General features: G+C 39.0%; 1 protein-coding gene across 2 annotated transcripts; it reads left to right on the forward strand.

Moving 5' to 3' along the window:
• The first annotated feature begins 79 nt into the window (after positions 1-79).
• On the forward strand, positions 80-11,195 carry mapk14a (mitogen-activated protein kinase 14a). Of its 2 annotated transcripts, none has more exons than XM_079677648.1 (12): positions 80-483; positions 2,597-2,726; positions 2,876-2,934; positions 5,083-5,194; positions 5,345-5,374; positions 5,982-6,029; positions 6,126-6,240; positions 6,344-6,415; positions 7,175-7,254; positions 9,540-9,618; positions 9,720-9,893; positions 9,982-11,195. In XM_079677648.1, the coding sequence occupies exons 1-12, from the start codon at positions 365-367 to the stop codon at positions 10,044-10,046; spliced, it is 1,083 nt and encodes a 360-aa protein (XP_079533774.1). In that variant the 5' UTR covers positions 80-364; the 3' UTR covers positions 10,047-11,195. The 2 variants fall into 2 exon arrangements, with proteins under 2 accessions (XP_079533774.1, XP_079533773.1); XM_079677647.1 differs by lacking the exon at positions 7,175-7,254 and adding an exon at positions 7,669-7,748 and having other exon boundaries at positions 81-483.
• Positions 11,196-11,922: the final 727 nt, after the last annotated feature.

The raw sequence follows: 11,922 nt of genomic DNA on the forward strand, positions 1-11,922 counted from the left end.
TTGCACCTGAGAGCAGCACGGGTTTCAGTTTCTGTCTAGTAAACGCTGATGTCCCAAGTTGTTTGCTCAACATCTCGCGAGACTATGTGACGTGTTGCAAGCGGGTTGAAATCTCGGAAGCTGTCTGAAAGCAGCAGAGGAACAAACAGCGTGAAGAAGATTTTAAAACGTGCATTCAGCAGACGGTGATTCTGCACAATTTCGCAAGAAGTCTACTTCGTAGCCTTCGATTGTTTCAAGTTATCTAACGACGAGAAACGTTTGCTGTAGCTTTTCTTCTCGTAACTTTGGGGAAGTTTGTCTGCACGGCTCGGAGTGCCCACAGCAGAAAGTCGAGTCGGTGGTCCGCAGTTGTTCTGCAGGAATGTCGCAGAAAGAGAGACCCAAGTTTTACCGACAGGAGGTCAACAAGACGATATGGGAAGTCCCGGAGCGCTACCAAAACCTGTCCCCGGTGGGCTCTGGCGCATACGGATCCGTGTGGTAAAGCGCTTTATACGATATTTGTTTGAGGTAGTTTTTTTTGAGTAGCCTGGTCACCTAACTTAACCTCCATTCATTTAGACGAGGCCTGCGCTGCAGATGCTAAAGTTAGGTTAGCTTGTCCTGATTGTTGGCTAGCAAGGTGGAGCCACGATGTGCTACCAACAAGAAAACCTGTTGACCTGTTATTTATCTCTCATTATCCACTTGTTAAACTTGTGTTAAACCTGTGTAACTGCACACATGTTCACACGAAATGCACTGCAGGAAGCTGCCTATTAAATAAAGAACGTTAAATTGTGGAAAAAGCACGCCAGTCTTTATCTGATCATTGGGCATGTTACAATCACAGATCAATTATATCTAATGATGATCCTTTTCCCTAAGGCTACTCTAATGATGTTTTAGAAAAAGGGATTTGATTTACATTATAGGTTTTTATTCATGTTGAACAGTTTCAAATACTACATATTTTTGCTCAACACAACACCATATTTTGGTCATTAGTAGTCCTTCAGCAAGTGAAAATACATGGTTTGTTGGAAATGGATGCTCTCCAGTTTTCTATAATTCAGACATTTGTCAACATGCATTTGACATACTAAATGATATTTTATTAATTGTTAAGTGAATTGACATGTTGATCGATAATTAAATCAATGTTGTTGTTGCAGCGCTTGCCACTATTGCAGTTGTATGAATTGACCTGTTATAGGCCTACATCTAAACAGATCATTAACATTTTCCTTTCTCTTACACATTTTAAATGATAGGTAGTCTTATCAAACTATCTATATCATTTCAATATACCTCCCAGTCTTAATGAAAACATCTTGATAACTTTTAAGGCAGATTTAACATGATTTTTGACAAAATAATCACTTATTTGCAATACAAACTGCATTATATTTACAATAGAGATGGGATTTTGACTCCTTGATTCGGACAACCTTGCTGGTGAGGTGCAATTCCTTAATGCTGCATTGTAGCTTTAGTGTGAGGTTAACATTGACCCTTTGCGTTGGTCTAATGATTAAATAGGTTGTGCTGATACCATCTAGGACACAGTGTTGTCTGCAGTGCACTTGGTTTAGCGTGCAGATGTTTGTTTTGCAAATGGGAGCGGACAGCTGTGCTGTTGCTGGGCAATAAGATAATCTGTTGCTGGTCAGATTACAGTCTGCTCATCCCAAGTGCATTAAACGTGATTGTTTTTTTTCCAAAACAGTACACTGGCTTATCGTGTCATTGTTTACATGAAGGACTAAATGTAACGTACACTTCTGGTCAGTTTATTTATAACCAGCTGTATACCGGTAGTTATAATTATAATTTGTTGTGTCAATCAAAAAGTATTTTTTATTGGAAATGCATATTTGTTTTTGGGATTATGCATATTTATAATTGAGTTGTTGTGGAACATATTATGCATGATGCACGTTTAAAGATCTAACCAAATGTGCAACCACATTTGTATTAAGAGTAAAGTTATTTTAGCTTCACCACCATGTGATGTGGGTGCATCTCTTGTCTCTCTGGTTTCTGAGTCCCAGCTGCAGGCCCTACTGGTTAGTTGACTCTAAAGACAGTCAGCCGTTAGAGTGCAGGCACGGCTGCTCCCAATCTGCTGAGAGATGTCATTTTCTGCTGATGTCGCCCTTTTCCACAGCCTTCAGCAGCTCTTACTGCAATTATTTTTTGAGAGAAAACTCAGCACATTCTGACATAAAACCTTTGAATGTAGGTTAGCGCTGCAGCAACTAGTCTGCTGATCAATGTTTTAGTTTGACAGGTAAAACGTCAACCAGGGAAACTATTAGATCTTATTATTGGAGTCATTTTTCCTCCAAAAATGGAAGAACATTTAGTTTTCAGCCCTTCACTTCCTCTTATTGCTCTGTTTTATATCACATTAAACTTCATATCTTTGGGGGTTGGAATGACAAAACAAGCTATTTATTATCATCACCTTGTACTTTGAGAAACTGGGATGGCATTGTTTACTGTTTTTTGCTTTGCTTTGGTGTTATTTGCAGTCTCTAATTTAAGTAGTGTTACTGACATTATAACTGCTGTGATTCAAGCTCACATTTTTCTACTTTCTTATGAACAGTTCTGCATATGACATGAAGACTGGTTTTAAGATCGCTGTGAAGAAGCTCTCTCGGCCCTTCCAGTCCATCATCCATGCCAAGAGAACATACAGAGAGCTGCGGTTGCTGAAGCACATGAAACATGAAAATGTGAGTCGACTTGTTTCTCTTCCCTTTTGTTCTGTATTCTGGTGAACACTCATAACCAAAACAGTTTGTGTTGTTTTGTAATTATGGTTTTAGTTGCTTCCCCTTTGTTCCTTGTGTTGTTAACTCGTCACATTTTCATTTCTTTGCAGGTGATTGGCCTCCTGGACGTCTTCAGCCCTGCTACTAGTCTAAAAGAATTCACTGATGTGTAAGTTGAATGCTTTTGCTTACAATAACATGCATCCTAAGTTCACCTCAGCAACACTTGTACATGATGGCTGGGAAACACCTGGAGCCTTGCCAGCTGACTAAACACACTGGAACATTTCTTCGACTGCCCGCTCTGTTAGTTATTCACTCACTGGCTGCTACTAGAGTCATTTCAACACCAGCTTCCTTAACTTCGTTTCCTGCTCTGTGGCTTTGTGAATCATATCTGCTTTTCTGGCAAACAGGTAGTTGTGCTTTATGTAAAGAGTCCTCAGATTGGGGAAGTGGACAGTGGCATTCTCCCCCGCCGTGCGTGGAATGTCTCTTTCTCTTCTATGCACACTGAGGCATTTGTATTAAGATCAAGTTGTGACTCCAGATTTAGGTCAACTCCCAACCTAAGAATGTGTCAACTGAATACTTGAAGTTTCTTCCCTGATGATATTTGATTTCATTCTTTACACATTCCTGTATGGACAATTATTCGACACAACTTGGCCCAATCCATCTATTTTTGAGGAGTTTCCACTTCATGTCTGAGGCCTTGGTCAACAACATTGGCAGGATTATTTCTTACAGCTCACATGCATGTTATTTTGTGTGGGAGGAAACCCTACCTAGTACTTGGAGAATATGTCAACTCCCAGGAACAGAAACAAGGCCTTTCAGACAGTGCTCCCTGATTTCTTTTAATTTTTTTTGCCGAGGGAATATAGAGTTTAGTCATACAGGCTAGGATACGCAGTAGCTATTTGTTATGTAAGTACTTCAAAACACTCAAGAAGTTAGTTTACACATGCAAGTCAACTTTATTCACTCGTTAAGTTATTTGTGTCTACAAGATACTGCAAAACTACTTTCACTGCAGAGTTGCAATACTAGTTAATTTGTGGCATTTGCCGTGTTGAATATTGCCTCTGCTCTTTCCACTTTTAAGGTTTATGTTTTATTTAATTCTTCCTGACCTAAAAGGACGATGGGTAGTAGTACTTCTGCTTGTATGAAAACACTTCTATAAATACCTTTCAGACTCCAGAGGGAGCTGCGCAAAGTCTTACAGATAAATTGTCAGTCAGGCTTGAAGACTACAAGTTTAAAGCAAGGAATCTGTTGGTATGTTGTTAACTAGCTTGCCTGACCTCTGACCTCTAATGCACATTTATCTATGACAAATGTTGGAAGTCAAAATTGCAATATAGTCAGTCAGCCTTAGACATAAAGCAGAAGGCATAACATAAAGAAATAGGGTGTTTCTGATGCACTTATTTTGAACCTTTTTATGACCTACTCTCCATCATGAGTGCCCAGAATAGCATAATGTTATGAAGGACTGAATGCAACACAACTGTGTGTAACAGGGTTAATCAGAGGCAGCTGTCTGGTGTGGAGCTTCTCTTACAGTGTAGAAGAATACATGCTGACTCACTGGCTTTCAGGAGGAAATATGGCTCTCTTTATCTGCACATCTGCTGGAACATTGTAAATGTTCTGAATGCATTATGATATCCAGGAAAAATCCCAGAAATGCAGGTGCTGCAAGTATGGTTCCCCTCGGCTCTAAAAATACAGACTGAGTCACAGCGCTGTGGCTCCTCCGAGCTCCCGTTTCTACAAGAGAGAGGAAAACAGAGGTCACTATTTTTATCCCCTTTTTTTCCAAGGCGGGTGAACTTTTGAGGGTGTTCAAGTTCAAGCGTAAGCGGGTGCTATATAAAGGCCTCGCTCTGTGTGCTGCTGTGTGAGACTAGAAGAGTATTCATGAAGAGAGTGTTATTTGCTAAACAGCACATGGCTCTGTGTATCTTGGCTGAAGCATCCTTCTTTCACAAGGGCTCTTCTGGCATTTTAAACAGCTCTGGGATTAGATTTGAATAATCCATTGATGCCGTTCTATTAAATTGGGTGTGTTGTTAAATGACGCTCCATTTTTGAAGGGATTGGCCTTTCAGAGCCTCTGGAAAGAAAGAAAGAAAAGAAGTAGCTGTTAAACCGGTTTTAAACTCACACAGTCATATGGGGAAATTGTTTCAGACTTAACAAACTCAAAGTGCAAATACATTCATTGAATTCCATCTGGCTTTGCATGAAGTGGGAAAACATGTACATGCCTGATATGTGTGTCTATTTGATGTTTTCTGATTGGCAGGTATCTTGTGACTCACTTAATGGGGGCAGATCTCAACAACATAGTGAAATGTCAGAAGCTCACAGACGACCACGTGCAGTTCCTCATATACCAGATCCTCAGAGGGTTAAAGGTGAGCTCTTACAGAAAAAGCTTGGCGAGAATGAGCATATTGCCCAAAATGTTGGATGAATCAATGTTTCCTGCATTCTTCTGCCCATTATGTAATTAATACATCTTTAAGCTTATCATGCTAATTAACATGTTCTCCATCTCTCTGCAGTATATCCACTCAGCAGACATCATTCACAGAGTAAGTGCCATGTTAGATGTTTTTGTCTGTCAGCTAATTTCACGGTGTCTTTGCCCCAATTCGGATAAAAAGAAGTGCGTCAGGCTTTAAAACATCTTTCACCGAGCCTTGTGCAAACATTGAAGTGAAGGGAAGTCATAAACAGGACCTTTACTTTTACATGCTGTTAATTATGTAAGGCTTCTATTTTTGCATTTACAACAAAGGGGTGGATTACTTTATAATCTGAACACTTTCTACTGATCAAGATTTCAGATGCACTGCAATGTCAATCCAAAAGTGTGCCTTATCACCTAAACTCAAATCACACTAGGGCTGCCCTCTCTTACTCAATTACTCTGACTATTGTTCATTTTGGTCTTGGTTAGTTACATAAACATGCATAATCATTTATTTCCAAGAAACGTATAACACAAGGGAGCCCTTTAATAGTCACCCAACAGGAGCATTTGCAATGAGCATGTCTGATAAGCCCAAGATTTAAAGTGGTGCTTTTATATTCTTCTTCAATGAATCGACAATATCCCATCATAGTGTTAGTCAACTGAGAATGTCTTTAGTAGAGGATTTCCCTTACCAATCCTCATGTGCTTTTTCCTCTCTTCAGGATTTGAAACCTAGTAATCTGGCGGTCAATGAAGACTGTGAGCTGAAGGTCAGTGAACCACTGCTCTCATTTAAAACATGCTTTCCACAATAGTGAGTATCTTACAAACATTTCTGCTTTTTTTTGTAATTCAATTGTTCTCAGATTTTGGACTTTGGCTTGGCGCGGCACACTGATGATGAGATGACCGGCTACGTGGCCACCCGCTGGTACCGCGCCCCCGAGATCATGTTGAACTGGATGCATTACAACATGACAGGTAGAGATAGAGTGTTTCCTTTTTGTATCTATACATTGTCATAGAGGAGTTGATTGCTGAGTGAATATTAATGTATGTGCCTTTTTTCTTTTCTGTGTTCCAGTGGATATCTGGTCAGTCGGCTGTATAATGGCAGAACTCCTCACTGGAAAAACTCTGTTTCCTGGGACTGACCGTATCCTTTTCATTTGAGTGAACTGAACGTTCAGAGCTCCTATAGTTTGAGAGACCCTGATCCACCATTTGCATTACAAATCAAACAGCTTAAATGCACATTGACTTATTTGTGGAAGTACTGTTTATGATATGTGTCAACGCAGTCGCAGAAACTGATCTTCAACGCTTCTTTTCTGTCTCCTCTCATGAAAAACCTGCTCTCCCTGCTATTCTCTTCCAACACAAAGCAGCCTGAGGTGTTTTTAATATCAATAACGTAACACCAATGGTACTTGTTTGCACACTTCCCTCTGGCTTGGCTCATACCCTTTGCTGTAATTTTTCCACTGGCGTGCTTCAACTCTTCCTACACCGTCAGTATGCAATATTGGCTTTGGTTCACTTACTCCCTGCACAAGTGCCAGTCTTTGAATAAGCCTATCAATCTGCACCGAGCTCCACATTTTATTTATTTTATCCCCCCCCCCTGCCAGTGCTTTCAGACTAACGGCTGAGCTTGTAGGCTGCGTTCAACAGAGCTTTCAGCTGCCTCCACTTTTGTCTTGTTGTAATCTGTCTGCAGGTTACTTTTCAAATACCTTCTCTTCACTTTGTGCACACTTACATGTAGGCTTTTATCTATTTTTGCATCTTATGTGTGAATATAAAAATCTAATATCACAGATGTTTTTTTAGTGACATACAAGGAGAAGACTAACAAGGCAGATTATAAGTTCTCTCTTGTCCAGCATCTGGTCTTCCTTTACCTCGCCGGTAGACATTGATCAGTTGAAGCTAATCATGCTGCTCGTCGGAACACCAGGGCCAGAGCTCTTGATGAAAATATCTTCAGATTCTGTGAGTTCACAAAGATATGCAAGGTTTTTCTCTAACCCGTTTTCTGCTCCAAACTTGCCACTTTGTTGTGCATAACTTGGTGCTTCTGCTGCCTGACTGACAGCATGTTTTTACAACCTTCAGCTTTGTGGGAATGAGACCTGCTCCCTGCCTCTTTAACTGGTTGAATTAAATTAAATGTCTCATTATATGATTACAATGACAGCTCTGGCTTTCTCTGACTGTATTGCAAAGTATTTTTCTTGTGTTTTCCCTTTAAATCCTAACTTTCCTTCCTCACATATTGCTTGAAGTTTGCTTTTCAATATAACATTGCAGTGCATCAAGAGTTCAGCGCCACAGTGTCAGATTGAAAAGCAGCTTCTTAACCAACTCCGCTCTGTCGCTATACTCCCCTTGACACAAGCTTCATAGATATAAACCAGCTTCAGCAGATAATGCGTCTAACAGGAACGCCCCCAGCAACTCTAATAAGCAGGATGCCCAGCCATGAGGTGAGCAGGATCCACAGTTTCTTTCTTTAGACCTTGCAACAGACGGGCGGGAAGACAGTCAGAACTCAACCGCTTTTCTTGTGACGCAGCTCTTGGCTTAGTATCCTTCATTTATCCCCATATTGTTCCACAAAGAAATGTGTAGAATTATAATAGCAAGTATTTGTGAAAGCACTAGTGGTCAACCCAACAATATTGTTGAAATATCCATATTGACGTATTCGATCAAAAGTAAGCTGATATTTTGATTTCTCCACGTAACCCAGCCTTAAAGATAAATATCAAATGAAATACACCTTTTTGTTTCTTCTTTAATGAGAAGGCAGTGATGGTGACCACATCATCACGTGGTTGATTTAGACTACTTTGGTCAAGTGGGGTTCGCGGAGCAGCACGGCCTGTCTTTTAGGATTTAGGATGAATTCTCAGTGATTGTGTGTTGGCTGTCTGACACGCTTGTTGCATGAGACCGAACAGTGATTGCCAGAAGTGGTAAAGGCATTTGTATGCTTGTCATTTTGCTCAGTTATTGTTAAAATCTCCTGATTTAAATGTCCTGATTTAAAACATGCACAGTGTTATAGCTAGGCTTACTTTTATATACAGTAGTGACTAACTGCACTTCCTATGAAAGACGCTTTGTTCTGTGGTTTCTTTCTTTTTTTCTTGCAAATTTCCTAAAAATCTTGCTTCTCTCAACATGTTTTTGCGCAATTGATGTGCTTTTTTTTTCATTGTAAAGATGGAATAACTGCCAGTCTGCAACTTAATCTTTTTTGTTAAGAAGAAGATGAACCTTTATTAATCCCCCTAGGGTTAGGGTTTTGGGAAACGGGCTCTCGGGTAAATATTTTTAAAAACTAAAAACTCCTGTAATAAAACCCCAAAAAATGTTTAAAGCCCTGTTTGGACTGTGTTCAAAAATTAAATGAAATAAAATAAAGAAAATGCAATAAAAGGCATAGAAGAGAGCAGCGGCTGAAGCACAGAGCTTAGGGTTAGCGTTACTAATGGGTGTATTATCAGGAAACAAATGATGACTAATCACATAAAATGATTTGTCGCTTTGTTACGTATGTCGAGTCTCACACAGTAGAACCAAGACAGCAGAGTCCTTCCTTTACACGATATTTGGAGCTCATCATTTTCCGTTATACATTTTTGTGGAATATATAAAGCTTTGTTATTGAAGAATGTACTAAAAAATGTAATAAAATTGAATATACACATAAACTTTGTTTAACTGTAAGAAAAGGGAAACCCAGATCCACCACACTGCGATGTGTTTTCCTCGACATCTCGCTGGCAACATTCCTGGGCTGTCAATCATATATTTGCCTCGAGCTGTTTTTAACTGCCTTTGTCCCTCTTCAGGTAGTCAATAACCCTGTACAGAGAAACAGCTAGTAACGTTAACGAAAACCTATCAAGTGTTTTACTAATGTTTCTAATAAAAAAGGTTGTTTATAACGTAATTTCTGCCTTGGGCAAAAAACCCTTTCCTATCCAAGAGAGGACCGTGTTTACTGTAAATTGCAATGATGAGCGTTGTCAAACACAAAATAAGGGTGAACATCATTTTTTTCTATCTCCAAAAATTATGGGCCTTAAATATATATATATAAACATTCAGGCTTATGTTCTCGTCAATTGGTGGGAATGTGGGAGGTTTGCAGTAATAATTAGATGCCGGCGGTTACATTGAACGTAATCAGTAGCATCAAAATGCAGGAGACATGTTGCTGCTAGTGGGAGCTGACATTTGATTTAGTGCACTTGTTTTTTTTACAGGCCAGGAACTACATCAGCTCTTTGCCTCAAATGCCCAAGAGGAACTTTGCTGATGTGTTCATTGGTGCCAATCCACAAGGTAATGCAAGATATCTGCAGTATTGTGTTGTGGTGCCAGCCCTGCTACTTGCAATGAATTTATATTTTGTAATTCTAACATTGTATTTCATGATTTTAAAGCTGTGGACCTTCTGGAGAAAATGCTGGTCCTGGACACAGACAAGCGGATAACAGCAGCCGGAGCTCTGGCTCACCCGTACTTTGCTCAGTACCACGACCCGGACGATGAGCCCGAGGCCGAGCCGTACGACCAGAGCTTTGAGACCCGCGAGCTGGGGATTGAAGAATGGAAACGTATGTCCTTATTTCACATGGAAAGCATTAATACTGTTAATAAAAAGAACCCTGATTTTGAATTGAACAATTTTCTCATTCCTTACAGGATTAACGTATGAGGCGCTGTGTGAATTTGAGCCACCACTCTATGATGAGGACGACATGCAGTAAAGAGCTACCCACATCGGGTCCAGCCTGCGTCAACTCGTAACCACCTTGAACATGAGCATAAGTGATAAACCAACCCTCAGACACGCTTGTATCAGAGTGCCTGCCAGCCTTTGTCGGTCTTTTTTAGCCAAGAAAACATTGTCCACAATTATCTCCTGTAAGGAGATTATAATCAGCGCAGGGAAAGGAAGAGCTTATCATTAATCTTATTTATAAACCACTAATGTTGATGGTCTGTTGCTGGGAAATGTCACTTCTTGCCAATAGCTGAAAATCATTTTATATTCTTCAGATATTTTTTAATCTAGACTTTGATGACTTGTCACTGTGACACTGAGATGCTGAAACACCTGGACCTATAGCTGTGCTGTTTTGTGTTTTTAAAATGTTCTATTGAGTAACTTATGAAAAAGCTCCTTTGTCCATAAATTGTAAAAGGGAAATGCTATTCTACCACTGGCCATGCCAAGCTGTCACATATAGCACTGGGTCACATGTATTTGTAAACTTATTCAGTTATGGTAATTGTTCATATATTTAAAAAAAACAACTCGTAAGGGTTTCATATCTGTGACAGAAGTAGATTTGTTTTTAGGTATTTGAGAATGTGCCTGTTTGTGTAGTCACTGACCTTCAGTGCTCACCAACTGAATTTCACACATTTGAATGTTTATTTTGATAGTTTAGATGCTCCGTGAGACTCTTACAGATATTTTGGCGACACAGAAAAAACTGAGCCTCTGCTGTTTAAAGACCGTGCTTTTCAACAAAGCACCTAAGTAGGAAAAAAATATTCAAGGGTACATGCTCTACTCAATATGATGTAAATATCTGTGCTTTATTTTTAAAGAATCAGACTTATTGTGCTTATCTTATAAAGCAATCACTAGTATGTACATCAGTCAAAGAATTTGTGTGCGTTTGCGAGAGTGTTTTGTTGGTTTACAGGAAATGTAAATGTCATGCTAAAACCTATAATATAAATTCTGCATTAATGTGTATGAGAGGGATTTCAGACGTATTTATACTTTGTGGAGGTGATATTTATAAAACAACAATCGAAAGATCCCTTAAACTATTTTCAGTCCAGCAGAGTAACTACTATCGTCAGTCCTTTGTTTAACAAAATAAAGACTTATTTTTAAGAGACCTTCTGTTTTTATCAGTTTTTTGTTGGTTTTCTGTTGTCCAAACAACCTTTTATTTACTATTTTAGTGCCAATTGTCTGTGATTTCACTTACTTAATTAAGGTTTTTTTTGGGTTTTTACTAAGAGACTTGCATATTGATAATGTATGACGTGCACCACATTTACTTCATGCATATTTTGACTTTAAAGCACAAACATTGACGACTAGGTCTGTCTGTCCTGTTTATCAAAACGTTCTTAAACAGAAAAACTACAAATATTAATGAAAAACCTTAGATTGGCTATAACATCACAAATATCTAAGAAGCACTTTGTTCAAAAGGAAATCTATATTAATATGTTTCTTAAAGTGTCAAATGCTCATTCCACAATTTCATAACACAGGATGCTGACAACATAATGCTAAAATGATCCTCCACCTTGGTTTATAGACCATAATAACCTCTAACAGAGGTAAAGTATTGTTCCTACACACGCGGGCCATAAACTCAAGAGATAACAGAGAAGAAAGGCCAAGTTTCGTTATAATTAAAAAATAGAATAGGATAATATTATTACCATACTATTGTGACAGTGTAAAAGGTCCCTATTAGTTCATAGCTTTGTCACATTCTTTTATTTGCCAATCTTAAGGTATCCTTGCTAAATGTTATGAAATGTCATCAAAATTTGAAACGTTTTATTCCATACTATTTTTAATGATATAACTCTTCACACAGTGCATAG

This window comes from Notothenia rossii (assembly GCF_949606895.1).
Source record: "Notothenia rossii genome assembly, chromosome: 4".
Lineage (NCBI taxonomy): Eukaryota > Metazoa > Chordata > Actinopteri > Perciformes > Nototheniidae > Notothenia > Notothenia rossii.